This window comes from Miniopterus natalensis, chromosome 7 (genome assembly GCF_054644295.1).
Source record: "Miniopterus natalensis isolate mMinNat1 chromosome 7, mMinNat1.hap1, whole genome shotgun sequence".
NCBI classification, from domain to species: domain Eukaryota; kingdom Metazoa; phylum Chordata; class Mammalia; order Chiroptera; family Miniopteridae; genus Miniopterus; species Miniopterus natalensis.
Window position 1 is genome coordinate 35,472,108 of NC_142087.1, and position 18,058 is coordinate 35,490,165.

An 18,058-nucleotide genomic window follows, 5' to 3' on the forward strand; every position below is an offset into this window, starting at 1 on the left:
ACGTGGCGTGTGTGTTTATGTGTTTGTGGGGGGTGGAGAGCATGCATGTGCACATGTGTGTCTGAGTGTGAATGTGCATGTGAGTGTGTGTGAGTGCACATGTGTGGACTGTCCCCTGTGGTTCCGACTGGGGACATGTCTGCACTTGCCCTCTGAGTGCACCATTCTCCTCTGGCTCTGTCGCCTCCCCCAGGGGAACTTCAGGGCCTCCACTGGCCACTCGGCAACAGGTGACGGGTGTGGACCGTCAGCGCTGATGGGCAGCCACAAGTGCTCATGGGGACATCATAGACACGGGCCCCGAGCGAGCCTGTGCTGGGTGTCTCGGGGCCGCTGGGAACTCACTTGAAGCTGCAATTACATTCATTTCGGGCGCTGCGCATACGGCGGCGGTCAGTGCCGGTCTGGGATTCGGACATCGTGTGGAACCGGGCAGAGGAGGGCCGGTTTTGAAACGGATCCTGTCCTGTTGGGCACATGTCCAACTCTGTCAGGCAAACAGCTTAGTCTTAGCATCCCCAGCTTTCTGATGGGGCTGCCCAGCCACACGGGGTCCTCACAGCAGCCGCTGGCTCAGGCGGACAGAGGGTGTCCTTGCAGTTGGCGGGGCACAGGGCAGGGGAAGCGGGTCTGGGGAACCGGCAGCTGCTGCCGGGAGGGACCGTGTGCCGGGGGTATCCGGGCTCCCTCCCGCCGGCTTGCCCTGCAGAGAAGACAGCACTGCCGTGAGCACGGTCCCTGTCATCACTGCATGCGGGTCACGGTGGGGGCTGTGGCTGCGTGTGTATGTGTCCACACGCGTGAGTGGGTACCCGTGTGCATGCGTGCGTTTGAACACAGCAGCATTAAAAGCCGGCGCGTCTCCAGGTGCCCCGGGATGTGGGGGTGATGAGGTCTTCGCAGGCTCCCGGTTTCATTGTCACAGAAACGAGGGGCTGAGCGGGAGAGGCCAGCCCCGAGCACCTGTCACAGTTTTCCTTTGAGTCTGCCTCTGCTCATAAAAGTTTAATTGCCTCTGAGTGGTCTGTGCGCAGGTGCTGAGTGGGGCTTTGTTCTCTCGCCAGCTCCACGGCTACCTGGAGAGCGAGCCCCTCACACTGCAGCTGTTCATTGGGACGGCGGACGACCGGCTGCTGCGGCCACACGCCTTCTACCAGGTCCACCGTATCACAGGGAAGACCGTGTCCACCACCAGCCACGAAGCCGTGCTCTCCAACACCAAAGTCCTGGAGATCCCGCTCCTGCCGGAAAACAACATGCGAGCCATGTAAGCACTGCCCGCTACGTGGCTGGGCGCTTGGGGGGCACAGCTGCTGTGTCCTCGGCATTCGTAGACCCCACACCCCATAGCTCAGGGGCCTGACATGTGACTAAACTTCACAGATTTACAACGATTTTTGTCTCTCTGGGGTCTTAGCCGCTGTGCTTGTTGCCTGTTAAATACTCAGTTCTGCAGCCAGGAGTGCCCCCGTGCCTGCATTCAGCTCCCAGACAGGACACAAATTGGGACAGTTAACACGCAGACATTGAACATAGGCAGTTAAAGAGAACACGTTGGCCGAATTCTCTCCAAGCCTGGACTGGCAGTCAGCTCGGACTCGCTAGTTTAGAAGCGGGTTCATTATAAACGGAGACTTACGCTCCTCATATCGGATCAGGGCCCGTCCTCATGGCTTCGTGAGTCCTCTGAGTGACTGTTACGGGCCGGGGACGTCTCTCCTGAGCTATGAACATCACTGAGAAAGAGAACACAGTCCTCCCACGGGATTTACGTCCCTGGGGTCGTGTGCCAGAGCGTGGCAGCCCCCGGAGATCAGGACAGTGTCCCTGAGGCAGCGAGCTGGGTGTGCCCGGAGGTAGCACGTGTGAAGGTCCTGGGGCAGCAGACTTTGGGGACAGTGTGGGAGGTAGGGCAGGCCGGGCCACACTGTGTGGAACTTTGAGTGGGATTTTGGTTTAAGCGTTGGAACTTTACACCCTGCAAGTTGAAAACAGAGGGACAGCTTTCTCTCCATATGGGGTTTTCCTGGGTTTGGGGAATTTGCACACCTCTGAGTTCATTCTCAGCCTGTGGGTTTGGTTCAAGAGCTGGAATCAGTTTCCCCAGGACCAGGCAGTCAGGTGGTGGGAGAGCCCACGGTCCTTAGCAGCAGCCGTGACTTCTGTGGCTCCAGAGAGTGAGCCTCCCAGGTGCCGGGGCCGCGCCTGGAGCCACCGCTGGTCCCCAGTCCCCACTGACGGGCCAGGGATGCTGCCAGCTGAGCGTTTGAGCATCTGCCTCCTCCAGCTTCCTGAGGAAAAGCATTGGTTTCCACTGACAGTCTATATGCAGACTGTTTTTGCTGAAGTCTAATGTTCAGCGAAGTTAAACAAAATCATATGAAGCCATAGGAAGTTTGGGATCTTTGGGGATGCCACAGACACTAAGCTGCGAGATGGAGAGGCAGGTCCTGCTGGGGTTCCTCCAGGCCACGCGACTGGGGCAGGCTGACACTTGGGCCTGCCTGTGTTGGGGTGCGTGGATGAGGGGGACCACTCAATGGGGGAGCTGTGTGCACGGCCCCCTCACTGGGACCTGTAGACGTCGAGGGGTGTCCCGCCCCCCGTGTGCCGCCGTCCCTGATGGGCGGGCTGGGGAGGGCAGAGCAGCAGAGATGGGCGTCTTGCTCGTGGGGCGGGGACTGGCAGGCAGGCCGACTCTTGGACTCTTGTTCTGCAGCATCGACTGTGCGGGGATCCTGAAGCTCCGGAACTCGGACATTGAGCTGCGCAAGGGGGAGACCGACATTGGCAGGAAGAACACGCGCGTGCGGCTGGTGTTCCGGGTCCACATCCCGCAGCCCAGCGGCCGCACGCTGTCCCTGCAGGTGGCCTCCAACCCCATCGAGTGCTGTGAGTACCCCGCCACGCCACAGCGTGGTCCTCACCCTTACTGCAGCCATGAGCGGGGCATCCCGGCGGCTGGGCACGGTCTCCTGTGCCGTCTCGGCCCAGCCGCTCCTCTGGCAGACACGGGGCAGCAGCTTCGGCCTGGGGCCTGGACCTGGTCCCAGCACTGATGGGGAATAAAAGTGAAAGGAAGTGTCTGAAATCCAGACACCTGCGTGGGTGGCACCCGTGTTAATCCCCTCCTGGGTCAGGGACTCGGGACGCGGAGTGTAACACCCAGCGTCCCCGGGGGTCCTGCTCTCCCGCGGTGTGGGGTCCTTCCTCTATCAGTGACTTTGCTAGTTTTTGTCAGCAAATTGGGTGCCCTACGCCCCACAGCCTTTTCCCTGTCTGAGAGTGGGACCCCAGGCTGGGTCTATTGGGGTCCCCCCAGGGAGCTTGGTGGGCCGGGCCCACCCACTGGCCATGTCAGAACTGCTCCTCTCCCAGCGGCCCCTCCTGCTTCCCTCATCTCTGAATGGACCCCCCCCAGGTGTGGGCTCTTAGGAAACTCACCTGTCCTCACACTCACCTGCCCGCCTACCTCAGCAGGAGCATCTTAGTTCCTTTGCTGCTGACTCTAAGGTCAGACGGACTCAGGGATGGGGCTCCTCCCCTCGCGCCCCAGGCCCCTGCTCTGTGACGGTCCTTCCTAGCTGTCCCATCTCCCGCTCCTGCTGGTCCCCACACGTCATCTCACAGACGCCTGCCCCACACCCTAGGCCCTTCTGAGGTGTGGCCTCCTCTGTTGGGCAGGACCCCTGGGAGTGTGTGAGAACTTGTGTGTGTGGCTCACCCTCAAAAACTGTACCTGCCCTGCCTCCCCAGAGGTGTGGCCTCTCCCAGCACCATGAGGTGTGTGACTGTGTGTTGTCCTCTCATGGGTCACACTGACCAGTGCGGTCACCAGCGGAGCCGTTTGAAGGCATCGGTTCCCGAGGACGGGCCCCTGGGGAGCCCTGGGGATGGGAGGCCCGCAGCGTCTCACTCGCTGTCATTTCTCACCCCGCAGCCCAGCGGTCCGCTCAGGAGCTGCCCCTGGTGGAGAAGCAGAGCGTGGCCAGCTGCCCTGTCCTGGGCGGGAAGAGAATGGTCCTATCGGGACACAACTTCCTGCAGGACTCCAAGGTCATCTTCGTGGAGAAAGCTCCAGGTAGTCTCCTTAGAGACAGACATGGTCGTGTTTCCCATGTGGGCGCTGGGGGGCTGGGTCTTGGAGGTGGAGGTGGGCGAGGGTGTGTCGGTCTGCGTGAAGGTCTGCCTGGGCCATGACCGCTGGGGTTGTGTCTCCGGCCATGAGTGTTTGTGCTGATGGAAGGTTTATTTCTGACGTCACTGAGGGCCCACCTCACACGCTGCTGGTGTCAGAGGGGCTGTGGTGGGGCCGCCTCCTGGGTGCTGTGCTGGGTGGTGGCCCTTTGCCTGGACTTTGCTGGACGGGGCAGGCGCCCCCAGTGTCGATGGGGTCTTTCTCGGGATCACAGACCCTCAGAGGCAGGTGTCAAGGTGCAGAGCGGCCACAGTAACCAGTGGGACCCACAGCAGGCCCACGAAGCTTCCCAGCCCCATCATCCCCAGCTCCCCCATCCGTGTTGGTGCCCCCTCAAAATGCCAACGCAGAGCATCTGTTCTCTTTGTGACTGGTGGCCTCCAGGGCCCCAGCCATTCTGTGTGCACTTGTGTAGACCTCAGCTTTGTGAGCACCTGTGGGCGTCACCTGTGTAGGTGAGTGTAGACCTCACCTGTACTGGGAAGTGTAGACGTCTGTGCCTGTGTTTGAAAAGAGAGCTGAGGGACCAAAGTGAGAGTCTTTCCTCTGGATAGATGTAGGGATGGCACCACTCCTGCCCCTTGGATCCCCGCTGAGTCTGAGGAGAAGCCCCCGAGCCCCCCCGTGGGTGACATGCGAGAACGAGAGCTCGCCAGGGCTTGTGGTGGGCGCCAGACCCCTGTATGCGGAGCAGCCTCCGCCCTGACCCGGGGAGAGGGGAGCCTGCAGGTGCCCAGGTTGGTGGCCTGTTTCTTCCTTTTCAAGTTTCCCAACTGGAATTTTCCTGAGAGCACCGGGCCGGCCTCGTGCTAACCACCGAAACTGCAGAGCATTCAGCTTCCATAATGGGTCTTGATTTTGTACAGTTTGCAGGAAAATTAAGTGCTTCAATCAGAATGGGCTTAAAAGTCTTTCCCGTTTAACGTGGTTTGCTATATAATCACGCGCATAATTGGAAAACGTGTCTTAAATCATGGAGAAAACCAGCTAAGTGTGATGAGGAGAGGAACTTGAGTTTCCGGAACACCCTTCTTCAGAGGACGTTGATTTTGAAATAATTTGACCTTTTGAGCTTTAAATGTGTGTTCGTCCATGCTGGGGCAGGACCAGTCTCAGGGAGACTGTGCCCAGAACTTGCACAAAGGGGAGTTCGGAGCAGCTTTCCTCACGGTTTCCTTGACCGACATCTCCCTGCCTCCAGGGTGGGAACGGCGGTGTCTCCTGGAGGCTCTCAGCCTTCCGTGGGCACCCTGGGGGCCCTGCTGCAGGCCGCTCCCCACGGCCACGCTGTGGACTCCGTCACCATGTCATCTTCACTTCGTGGCCTCACAGGTGCCACGTGAAGTCAGCCCCTGCCCTCCGTGGAGGGAGCTTAGCTCAGGATGCCCAGTCGTCCTTGCCGGGGCCTCCCGGGGGCTTCCCTGGCCAGGTGCCAGGCTCCCTCTCCTGCTCTGGTCAGGGGTGGGGTGTCCTCCCCCACCGTCTCCTGCAGCAGCTGGGCGCCTGGTGCAGAAGGCGAGACACAAACAAGTGGGCTGAGACTAGACATGACATAAACGTCCTGCACCTGTGACAAGCGAAATGCAAACACGGCATCATGCTTCTGACGCGGTAATTTCACGTTGGATTTAAGTAAAGCTGTTTGCGTGTTTACACGTGTATGCGCACGTCACGTTTGCAGAAGGGAGTGATTCCCACACGTTTTCAGAAAGGTCACCGCAGCGGCTGCAGGAGTGGTTCTGGTGGGCATCACCCTCCCAGGGCTGTTCCCCGCCTTGGGCATGGCTGCCCAGCTCCTGTGGGAATCCCTACTGCGCGCAGCTGCTCCACTTGTTTCCCGGAGCAGTTCCTCCCGCCCTGCAGGTGGCCACAGCCGGCGTTGCTCCGAGGGAGGGGTGCCTGTCCAGTGGCTGCAGGGATCCTGATGGAGGACCGCAATGGTGATCGGCCACTGGGTACAAGGCCCCTCCAGTGGATGTCGGCCAGGCCCCCGTGGTCAGCGAGGGGCCACGAGGACCTCAAGAGCAGTGTCACAGAATGGTGAATGGCGAGCCACACAGCTGCTGCCAGAAGAGCCTGGGATTTTTCTCAGGCCTTTCACTGAGTTGTACAGAAGGCCCAGGGGTGGTGCCCCAGTGCCTGGGGCCTCTGGGGTCCACCTCTACCAAGGGGTCTCGCAGGCTCTGCCTGCAGCCCATGGAGTGACCAGCTGCGGGTCCCACGTTTACAGCCCTTGGAATATAAGGAACTAAGTAGATCTTAAATCAGCGTGGTGCTCTCAGAGCCCAAGGGTGAATGAGACTCTTTTGCAAGTTTACTTTTGTTAAATATGAAGCTGTTCACAGCACAGGCATCAAGTGGGTGTCCTCACCGTGGGGGACAGTGTGTGAGACAAGCAAGGCCCGTCATCGGGACCTGGGCCCGAAGGGCCAGTTCAGGAGTAGTGTGTGCAGGGCGTATGTGAGTGAATGTGTGAGTGTGAGCAGGTTGGGTAACTGAGCAGGTGTGTCCGGGTGTGTGCGTGGAGTAAGTGTGTGAGCGCCCCCACCCTCGCTGCCTTAGGGGCTGTGGCCTGCGCCCTGGCTGTGCTGGCTGGGCCATGAGTGACACCTGGCGGTCTGGGTGCCCCCAACTCTCTCCCTGATGCATTCGCAGCTGGGCCAGAGCCATGCGGGTCGTGTTTCGCTCGCCCTGGTCATCCAACTGGCGCTCCAGCCGGGAGGACTCAGTGCAGCCCCAGCCAGTGGTCAGCCCGTCTTCCTTGGTCTGATCCCAGGCTGGGGCTGTGCGGGAGCCCCGTGTGTCCTGGCTGCAGGCTGTAGACCTGTGTCCTCGGCACGAGGCCTCTGAGGACGTCTGGAAATTCCCCAGATCGGGCACACAGGCGTGCGGTACTGCTCACACCCCCGGAAGCCATGATTTGGCGACTTGGCGACTTGGCATGGGGGAAGAGAGGCTCCTTCCAGACTTTCCTGGCACAGACGTGGGAAAGCGGGCGGGACGTCTGTGCACCCGACAGCTGCCGTCACAGAGCTTGTCCACGTCAGCCGTTGGGTGCTGACCTCCTCCATGACCACCTGCATCCCGGGTGGGCTCTCGGCCGGGCCAGCTGATGCGGGCAGCGGAAAGCTTCCAGGACTATTTCTAAGTCTCTCGGTTTCCAGCGAGTGGAAGGTGTGAGAGCCGCAGTGAGCCAGGCTACCCATGTCCTGAGAAGGCCTTTTCCTGCGTTTCTGGCCTCAGAACGGAAAGATGACCTGGCAGCTCCAAGTTGCACAACATCCTGAACTGTCTTGGGAGGAAAGTGAGCTGCCAGGAGCCCCCGCGTGGGCAGGGCCGGGGGGCCATGTCCGCTCGTCCCAGATGCCTGCCCCTTCCCCTGCCCCCGCTCAGGTTCAGGGAGGTCCCAGGAAGTGCACTCATCCCAGCGCGAGCCATGTGGCTTCAGCCCAGCCCAGGGGACCTCACTCCCTACAGGCCTGACCTGTGGGATCCCAGGCTGACCTCCGAGGCCAGCATTTTGAGGGACCTGGGAGGGAAGTGAGCGGTGTAGCTGCTGGTCCAGGAGGTGGGGCTCAGCTTGACTTCTGAACCCTTCATGGCCCTGGACACGCCTGTCCCCCCAGGGATAGTGACTGAGGATGGGAGGCGAGGTGGCTTGTGCCGCTGGCCCGGGTGTGGTCAGGAGGGCCTCTCCACAGGCACCCACAGGTGCTCTGACAGCCAGACCACAGGTCTTGTATCCTTCCTCCTGTGGGTTGTCACGGAAACCTCTCTCTGGGGATGGCTGGTCCTTCCCTCTGACTTGCCCCAAACCACAGCTCTCCTCCTCCAAGTTCTGCCCTGGCTCCCAGGTGGGAGGCGTGGGAGAGGGCAGGGCGGCGCCCCAGCCTCGCCTCCATCTTCTCCCTGGGCTTCGACATAGCAGCGCCCCCCGTGGTTGTGCGGGAGAATGTATTTTTCACGTCAACTCTGAGATGTAACTAACTCTGACCGCACAGCCCACCTGTCTAAGTTCAGTGGTTTGGGTAACTTGGAGCCACTCTACCATCAGCATGAACTCTAGGCCGTTTTCACGACTGGTCCCTGCGGGAGCCCGTGTGAGAGCTGCACCCCGTGGAGGTGGACCGCTACACACCGTCTGTCCACTGTCGGTAGGGGCCTCAGGTTGTGTCCACTCTTTGTCAGTGGAGCTCAGTGCTCTCTTGAGCGTCACGCCCAGGTTTCCATTGGCACAAGGGTGCTCCTTCCCTGGGCATGGTCCCGGAGCTGCAGTTGTCGGCCACATGGAAATTTCACGTTTGACCATTTAGGAACCGCCAGGCTGTCCCACAGCACGTGCGTAATTTCCTTTCCACTCCTGTGTCTGAGCCAAGCAGGCTGGTCCTAGCGGCTCTGTGGGGACGCTGCTGTGTGTGAGGCCTGGGGAGGGCTCTGAGGATGGAGGCGGCCAATGGACAGAACAATTGAATGAGCACCCTCAGCTGATCCTGACACGCACGGCCTGCTAACCTGAGTCCCTGGGGCCAGCGTCCAGATGCCCCTCCCCAAACCTCCCCTAGGTCAGGCCCAGCACACTCCTCTCGGAGTCTCTCCGTGGGTAGGTGACCACGTGTGTATACGTCAGAAAGCCGCCTTCCCTGACAGCCAGCAGCCCAATGACAGCACAGGTCTCACTTGGCCTCAGGCTGGACACAGTGTGTCTCACAGGGACCTGTGAACAAGTGTGCAGCCCACTCCTGCGGCTGGACAGGAGGAGGCACCACGCGTGTGGCCAAGGGCCTGAGGAGCCCGAGTCTCTGGAAGCAGGTGTCGCGCACTTTAAACCAAGGACTTTTGACCCAGCGCTTTTGCTATTTCCGTGCCGTTTCTGCTGGATGCTCACAGATCCTGGGCTAATGCCGAGCCTCTCAGAACCCTCCCGGCCTGAGAAGAGTGCCCCAGGATGGCTTGTGGCAGCCGGGACTTTGTGAGGACCCGCTCGGCCAGGGCAGGCCGAGGTGTGTGACCAAGGCCGCTGGAGAGGAGGCTGCCGGGGAGGAGCCGCCCCAGCCCACAGGCCGCCTGGGAGCCTCCTGGCGGGTGTGGTGGGGAAGCCTTTCGGATGACTCACGCTGCAGGGAATTCCCTAATGACTGGGAATATTTTTACTTCTGGGCTTGTGCACAGTTTCCTACTGAGAACCCAGCAGGCACCCGATAAGCTGAACACAAAGGCCCATTCAGGCCGATTTCCCTTCCCAGCGAGGCTGACTTTGAGCACAACACCCAGGCCTTGGCCGGGCTCCGCGGAGAGGGCGGCCCGAGGCTGGGCTGTGGGGATGGGAGCCAAGCCCTGCTGATGGTTTCCTAAGAGTCGGAGATCGGCCATCTCTCACCCCCCGAGGTCCTGACTCCCCTGGACAACGGCTGTGTGTGAACAGATGCTGGTCTTTAAAAGATGTCGGCTCCTTTAGGGGCTCTGAGTAGACACAGGAGCACCAGGTGCCCGGTCCCTGGGATGTGGATCAGCCACAGACAGGAAGACCTCAGGAAACAGGGCCAGAGCCCCAGCGGTTCGGTTCGGCACTCCCTGAGCGGGTGAACGGGTGGGCTCAGGGGACCCTGGCTTAGAAGGGTGCGTGTACTTTGGGGGTTCCCAGAGCCCAACTTAGACGTTTGTATGTGTCAGCGCCAGTGTCTGTGACTTAAAGGACCTGATCTTCAGAAGCTGGTGGGGAGGAGTCCTGGGCCGGCCGGCAGTGAATGTAGACGCACAGTCCCCAGGCGGTGAGCTCTGCCAGGCTCCAGGTGCCTGAGTGCCGTCCATTCTTTCAGTTCCGTCGTCTCTTCCTGGAGGTGGTGTGGGTGCCGGCCCCTGGGGCCGAGGTCCATATCTTGTAAGTGAGAGGGCCCTGGCTCCCCAGAGGCTGGTGTGGCCCAGTGTCCGTGACTCACACTTCCTCTCGTCTCCACCTCCGCCCTGCCCGGCAGCCCCTGGGAGAGAGGAGGAGAGCTTGTCTATTTACTTATAATTTAGAGTCTGTAACACACATTTCTTCTTTGAAAACAGAGCGTAAGTAGAAACTAATGCTTGTGGAAGAACCGACTTTATAAAAGATAAAGAGGGAACAGGCCTCTAGGGGGTTGACACGTATTAACCCAGAATTCCCACGGAGCCCGTCCCCAAGCAATGCGCCCACCAGTCAGGGGCTTCCACACACCAGAGTTCAGTTTGCGGAGAGTCCTGGTTAGTGAGGGGCCACCTGCCTCCCTGGGGCCCCGGCCCAGGAACAAAGCCCCTCCCCCGGCCCCTTTGAGAGACTTTTTATTTGTCTGTTTGTTTGTTTGTTAACCCTCACCTGAGGATATTTTTCCCATTGCTTTGCAAAGAGGGTGGAAGGGAGAGAGACACATGGATGTGAGAGAGGAATATTCACTGGTTGCCTCCCACACACGCCCCAAGCGGGGCTGGGGATCAAACCTGCAACCCAGGTGTGTGCCCTTGACCAGGAATCAAACCTGAGACCCTTAGGTGCTCGGCCAACACTCTAACCACTGAACCACATTGGCCAGGGAGACTTAATTTTTTTAAACATGCAAACGGCACTGGGTGAGGTTTAACATCCCGTGGGCTCTGCATGTCTGTGTCTGATGTGGCATGTAGTAGTCAAAGAAAGGACTTTCTCACCCTGTGGACCTGGCTCCTGGGCCCTGCTTATTAGTGACTATGCTCCCCAAGGGCACAGCGGGCTCTGTAGGCTGGTGGTCACTGTGCACCCGGGAGGCCGGAATCGGCGGGTGAGAGCCAGCGCTCAGCTGACTCCAGGTCTGAGGACCGGGCACTGTTCACTGGGGTCACCCTAGTTCTCCTGGGCTCGAGCTCCCTTGGAGACAGGCATGTGGAAACCCTTCCCTGACTGATGTGGGGGTGACAATGGGCAGAGGGTGATTTCTGAGGGTACCCCCACCCCGCAGGGAGGCTGTGTCCTACAGAGCCAGGTCTTTGGGCTCCACCAGGTTCCCTGCATCTGAGTTGGGGTGTGAGTCCCCCAGTGTTTCCCCATGGGACTGGTGTCCACTCTTCGGCCGTCACCCAGGGGTGACTCTCTGCTCTTGCTGGTTAATAGCCTGAGTGGGCTGGGGGTGGGCCCTCTACTCAGAGGCTGCTGTCCCTGGGGCCACCTGCCTGGACCAAGGTGGGCGTTTTGGGGGATGTGCTCAGTCAGGCACCAGAGTAACAGACTTCCTGTGCCCCTTTCTCCTAGATGGCCACCACATCTGGGAAATGGAGGCGAAAACCGACCGGGACCTGTGTAAGCCAGTAAGTATCACTCAGACGTGCACATGCAGTGCCCACCACCCCAGAGCAGGGTTCCTGTCAGAGGCATGTGGCTCCTGGCTTGCTAATGTGAAACGACTAATAGAAATAACAGAAAGATGGCATGAGAGACAAATGATTGTAAAGCACTTTTTTTGTGAATCCTTACCCGAGGATTTTTTTTTTCCCATTGATTTCCAGAGAGTGGGGGGGGAGGGGAGGAGAGAGACATAGACGTGCCCCAAGCAGGGCCAGGGATTATACCTGCAGCCCAGGTACATGCCCTGGGACATGCCCTGGGATTGAACCTGGGACCCTTTAGTACTCAGGCCATTGCTCTAACCACTGAGCAACACCAGCCAGGGCTTAAAGCTGCTTTTGAAGCCAATGCTCTGAGGAGGGGAGGTGACACAGGGCAGCACGGAGAACCAGGCTCTGTGGGCAGGAGGCCTCACCTGCCCGCTCCCGGCCCCACAGGCCAGGACAGGGGTGCATCATGCCCAGAGCACAGGGCTTTTCTGTGGCCTCCCTGTCATTGTCATCAGGCCCCCTCGCAGCCTGCTGCCCCCCAGGAAGACCGCACGCAGCTCTGAGCCTCTGAGTGGGTGCCGTGCCTGTCCGGGCATGCGGGTAGCTCAGTTCCCCCAGCGTCCTTGGTGGTGGTTTCTTCCTAGTCTCCTCAGAGAACACCCACCACCCAGCACACCCTTGTTTTGAACATGAAATGGGTGGAGCTGTGGCTTGTGGGCTGGCCAGTCCCCTCTGCCCATTGGCCAGTGGACGGAGGCCGGAGGAACGCCTGCCTGGGGCGGGGGGGAGGCGCCAAACTGGGTCTTGGACCTGCAGGAGGCCATGTACACGTGCCCACACCTACACGCAGCTTTCCACGTCTCAGCTTTTTTGGTGCCTGAGAAATAATTGTTCCTTTGAGTGGTCAGTCACGGAGAACACCTTTTGTCTGAAGTCAGGGCACTGCCCGGCTCTCTTTTGGTCCCTGTTGTCCTGGCATGTCTTCCTCCGTCCTGTCATTGTGGCCTGTGTCTTCGTGTTTGAAGTGCGCTTCGTGCAGACGAGGAGCTGGGTCTTTATCCCGGACAGTGTCTTGCTTATGTGGAGTTTGGACCCTGGTGTTGAAAGTGACAACGATTAGTAGCTGCCACAAGTGTGTGTGTTTCCCACTCAGTCCTGGAGAAGCTGCAGGAACTGGGCTGACATGAGATGCCCCGTGGCTATCAAGGGATTGTGGAGGGAATTCAGTTCTTCTATCTCTAGCACGTTCCCCTGATGGAGTGCGAACTGTCCTTCCAAAAGTGTGGGAGACAGGAAATATGGCTCAAGTCAGGTACTTGATTTGGGGGCTCCCTGTGGGCCCTGCGAGGTTGAGCCATGTGAGCAGGGGCCTGGCCGTGGGGTGGGCTGAGGAGGTCTGGGTAACTGCGCTCTGCCCTGTGGCAGGCAGGACCCCGTGTCACTCAGGGCTTGTGGCTGCCGCAGAGGTGGCTCTGGGACGGTGCTGGGGGCTCACGGGCCCTGCGAGGAAGCAGCACCTTCCAGCTGGGACTCCGCTTCCTTTTCAACCCTCCACTCCACTTCCCGAAGCCGCCCACTTGGTGTCGAGGGAGAAGGTCCCTCCCTTGCCCAGGGCGGACCTGTGGTCAGGAGTGTGCTGACTCGGGGACTCACACATGCTCGAGAGGCTGCGGCCGCCTCCCTCCTGCTCTCCCTTCCTGGGGAGCCTGAGGACGTGCTGCAGCCCCAGGCAGATCGGCTCCCAGACGGGACTCCTGGCCCGACAGGCCTGAGAGCTGCAGAGTCAGCGCAGGGCTTGTCGTAAACAGGCACCTGGCAGCTGGAGACAGGGGCCCCATGCGCCTCCCGGGGACTCCTCCCAGCCTCCTCCCGGCCTCCCTGTGTCTCCTCCCAGACTCCTGCCCCCTTGGCTGCCCCTCCAACCTGGCCATGCCACAGGGCGGCTCTCACTCCAGGCTCCACCCCACCCGGACAGGGCCCCCTGCTCCCCGGCAGGCTGTGGCTGCCACCCCCACCCCCCCACAGAAACTGTGCATCTTCTATTGAAATAATTCCGGCCAAGGTTGCATGGTCAGATTTTCTGTCACTCAGTTCTCTTCTTCACTTTGGATAGTCACTTATTTTAAAGGAAGAGCGAGTTAGTTGTACGTTTTAAAAGAAACGTAATATACAGGTGAACAGTGACACTTTTCCACAATTCCATCCTTATGTCGTAAAGGAGGGTTTAATTGGTGGGGGTGTGTATGTGTGTTTGTCTGCACCTTCACACACACACACACACACACCGCACATTACATTGTACGTATGTTACGTTGTATATGTTACATTGTGTGTATGTGTTACATTGTGTGTATGTGTTACATTGTGTGTATATGTTACATTGTATGTACTTTTAAACAGAGTAGGATCGTGCTGTGTGGAGAGTTTATATTCTATCACGAGCACGTTAGACAACAGATGTTCTTAAATCCAGTCCCCTGCTCTGTCGAGTACTGTGTCTCAGCCTTGTTTCTGTCCCTACACCTTTTCCCTCACCTGTCCCCTGTGGTGTGTTTCAGCACTGGTGCCCCTGTGGGGGCAGCATTTGTCACAGAATTTGTCTGTTTGGAGAGTGGAGGCATATCAGCCTGTGCCCACCTCAGAGCACGGCCCCCAGTCACTCAGAATTAACAAACACCAACCCCACAGAGCCCGATGTGCTCCAAGGGCGAACGCAGCACCCACCTGGCACGTCACAGGCTCCCTGCGGCCACAGCGGCCCCTGCCTCCTCGCGCCTTATTTCTCATCTCAGCCCACGGAAGATCTCTTCCTTTCTGTCTCTTCCTTAATTTCCTCTGTGGAGGTCAGACTCCTTTACCTGTCGACTCTATGATGCCAGCCACCAGGCTCAGCATCACCTGCAGTGTCTCCTTCCACACAGCCAGGTCCTCAGGAGACAACCCTCGAGGTGGCATCTTTATCTTGCTGGTACAGATGGGAAACTGAGACTCAGGAGTGTCAAAGCTGGGGCCGAACCAGACCTGGGGGACCCCAAGCCAGTTGCCACCTCCAGCTGCAGGTGCCAGCAAGGAGGTGGTGAGGGGCACAACTCATTCCTGATATTACCCCCTTTGCCCCTTTGGCTTCCGGTTGTTTTTGCTGAAGGGTCAACAGGCTGGGGAAGGAGGGGGCAGTGTGCTTGCTGCCACTTCTAAATGACACAAGTCATTAAAACAACAGAAGCACACGGCCCAGAGCCAGTGTGGCCCCGGGGATGGAGTCGTGTGTCTCCCCCCCCATCTGCCTGCCCTCAGGTGCAGGCTTCTGCACCTCTGTTTCTTTAACTGTAAAAGGAAAGAGGCTCGGCCTGAACTTCTTTTCAGTTTTCTGTTTTTTAACACTCTTAAGATTTCATTACTAACACGATTCAATCAATTTTGTATTAAACTGGGGAACAAGCTACAATTACTTTAACAAAAAAAAGTTATGCAATGGATTTTTCTTATACATTTTCCCTACTTGTTAACTGAAATCAAATGACAAAAAATGGTGGAACTTTTTGGATGTGCAATGCTCCCCCACACCCCGAAATCCAGCGCTCCTGCCTCCTCCTGCAGGGCTGGTATGCGGACCAAGCGTTGCTGATTTGTTTATGGCCACCCACCAGGGCAGCAGGATGGGGGTGAGCCAACCCAGCCCGTCTCTTTCTCCTGACATGCCCTGCTGGCCCCCGCGACCTGCTTTTATATTGAGGTTGTGGCACTGTTGCTGATTTTTATTTTAAAACATGGGAAGGTAACAGCAGCCCCGTAAACCACCTGTTCCCTCTTGGGCTCCTGCTCCCGATTCTGCCGAGCACCCGGCTCTCCATCTTCTTGTGTGAGGGGACCTGGGAGTTCATGATGAGCTTCGGGCCATTGTCCTCACAGACCCTGTCCCCAGAGGTCTATCTGCAGGAAGCACCTGCCCTGGGTCCTCATTGCCAGTTACCTGGACGGGTGCCCCTGGCTCCATCTGTGAGTCAGCACATGGGGGGGGCTTGTTTTCATTTTCAGAGGCCACTGACCCTTTGCTGTAGCGCAGACAGAGGCGTCTGGGGTCAGTGACCGCATGGCTGGTCCACGCTCAGCATTAGCACTGGCTTCTCTCCTGTGCTGTCGGTGGCACCTTAGGTGAGGCCCCAGCCTGTGTCCCCCTCACACGCTACCTCGGGATACCTCTCAGCTCTGGGTGTGCAGGGCGTCAAGGACCCTCTTCCCCGCTAGCCCACGTGACCGGCGGCCGGCCTGCACATGCGTCCACCTGCTCACGTGCAGGCTCCCGGCCGGAGGCTTCTGCTGACAGCCCGACAGGTGGGAGCTGTAAGTGTAAAACCTCGGTGCGTGCGGGGTGCTAACGGCCCTCCTGTCTGCCCTCTTGCCCTAGAACGCGCTGGTGGTCGAGATACCGCCGTTCCGCAACCCGCGGATCAGCAGCCCCGTCCAGGTCAGCTTCTACGTCTGCAACGGCAAGAGGAAGCGGAGCCAGTACCAGCCCTTCACCTACCTGCCTGCCAATGGTAACACTATCTTTCTAACCTTGCGCGCTGCGAACGAGCCGGTGGGGTGCTTTTTCTAAGAGCGGAAGTGCTGAGCTGCTGTCCCTGCAGAACGTGGTCACATTGTATCTTTAAGCTGCGTTACTCTCCTGTTAGCAAGACTATGTTGCCAATTCCTTAAAAAAAAAAAAGAAAAAGAAAAGTGAACCTTCCGTGTATTTTCCTTTATTGCTTTTGGGGGCGGGAGCAGCGTATTGGGGTAATTACCGATCTTTTTGCCGGCTGCTTGCAAATATGGCACAGCCGGGGGGGAAGAAAGTGCGGCTCTCCTCGACTCCGAGCTGAGCAGCCTCGTGTGCGGTTAAATTCTATAGATGTTTAAGGTGGGAAGCAAACAGCTATAATTATTTTGCAGGCGCCCTTAGAAGTAAACCCTTGCTATTCAGCCTAAAGGCTGCTGCCTGACGTGGTGATTAAATAACATTGATGTTTCTGTACTCCTGTTAAAATGCCACAGACGTTGTTCCTTGAATAATTGCATCGTCCTGTGACCATGAGGCTTTCAGCCCCAAGCACCTCTCACTCAGCCACAGGACTCTCGTTCAGAGGGTCGGTCTGCACATTTTGAGGATGGCTTCCTATCACTTAAAAAAAAAAAAAAAATCAGTTTACTTGTTGACTTTTTAGGGTGTTTTCTTAAAGAAGATGCCATTGTCTGTGTTTCCACCCCCGGCCTAGTAGAAAGTAAGGGTGTGTGCAGAGCCTCCGCCCGCGCCGTGGCCGTCACCCCGGCAGCCAGGGCGTGTGTTCACAGAGCGCGGCACATGCTGTCCTGGGTTTAATTGTGTTTTGTGGAAGCTCAGCTGTGCAAACAATCTTTTTAAACCGTAGCCTTTGTTCTAAAACACAAGAGGAGGGAAATTATCCTCCAAAAACTAATTGGAAAAGCAGCCGTGGTGTTACCTTAGTGAAATGAAGACTTAGTTAAGGTTTACGGTCTCTCTAAATGTAAAAATGTCATTGACAGTCGACTAGATCATGGAAGGCTCTCGAATATCGGTGTTGATATCAAACCGTTGGAATGATCTGTTCTTGAGGCAAATATGATCCGTGCCTTTGGAGGTTTGAAAAATGAGATTTTGCTGTAAAACTGCCATAGCGTGAGCGTGTACGTGGTGGCGACTGGGTGCCTGTGAGCAGCTTGTGGAGCAGGGTCGGCAGAGGGGTTTGTTCTCGATTCTGTGGCCCCCTGGGCGCTGTAGTGTGTATGGCACGCACGTCATGAATCCTCTCCATTCTGGAATAAGCTACAATATCTCTTAAAATACTTAGTCTTTTTGTGAAAATGTAATGATTATGTGCTAATTAAACATCAAGCATGGTTGACCAAATATTGAATGTTTGAAAGCAAACCTCAGCCTTATAAAGACATAGTTCTTTGTAAGGCAGTTTAGAAAGTAGCTCTACAGTCCTGCTCACAAGTGCCGAGCATCACACTCGACTCGTGTCAGAGGGAAGGAGCCTGTGGGTCATGTGTACACCTTCTTCCAGGTGGGGACCGAGGCCCCTGAGGGACACATAACTGAGATCACAGGGTGCTGCAGGGCAGTCTGTGTGCCACCCTGGGTCACCCACCTGCAACACCCATGCAGTCCTGCAGCCTCACCCCCACAGAGCTCAGAGCTGCCTCTGCCCCCACAACCATGACCCCACTCTCCACATCTGCCCCAGGTCCTCCAGCACCTTCATCACCGTGCTTTCAATGACATCTCACCTGGACCCCTCTCCCTCCAGTTGGTGCCTCACCTTTAACCGCAGAGCCCTAGTCCATCCCATTAGCAGGGACCCGTCTGGCTCTCTAAGGCCCGGGCTCCCCAGCCTTTCTGGAGGTGTGAGCCCTGTTTTCATCAGGTCCTCATCTCCTTTCATCATTCATCTCTGAAATGTGCTCCAAGTCCACGAAGCTGGAGGGGCCCAAGCTGCCCCAGACTTCCCTGCCTTCCTGGGGTGGGTT

At 57.9% G+C, this 18,058-nt stretch overlaps 1 protein-coding gene across 4 annotated transcripts in view; it reads left to right on the forward strand.

The window, feature by feature from the left end:
- The window catches only part of NFATC1 (nuclear factor of activated T cells 1), a 93,795-nt gene that overhangs the window by 32,989 nt on the left and 42,748 nt on the right, over positions 1–18,058 (forward strand). For 2 of the 4 annotated variants that reach the window (XM_087818919.1, XM_087818920.1), the window contains exons 4-8: positions 1,065–1,267; positions 2,720–2,892; positions 3,941–4,081; positions 11,445–11,500; positions 15,933–16,065. In XM_087818919.1, coding sequence (XP_087675045.1) covers positions 1,065–1,267; positions 2,720–2,892; positions 3,941–4,081; positions 11,445–11,500; positions 15,933–16,065 — 706 coding nt within the window. Of the gene's footprint in view, positions 1–1,064; positions 1,268–2,719; positions 2,893–3,940; positions 4,082–11,444; positions 11,501–15,932; positions 17,481–18,058 lie in introns of those variants that run through there. The other 2 variants (XM_087818921.1, XM_087818922.1) reach the window with 1 other exon arrangement.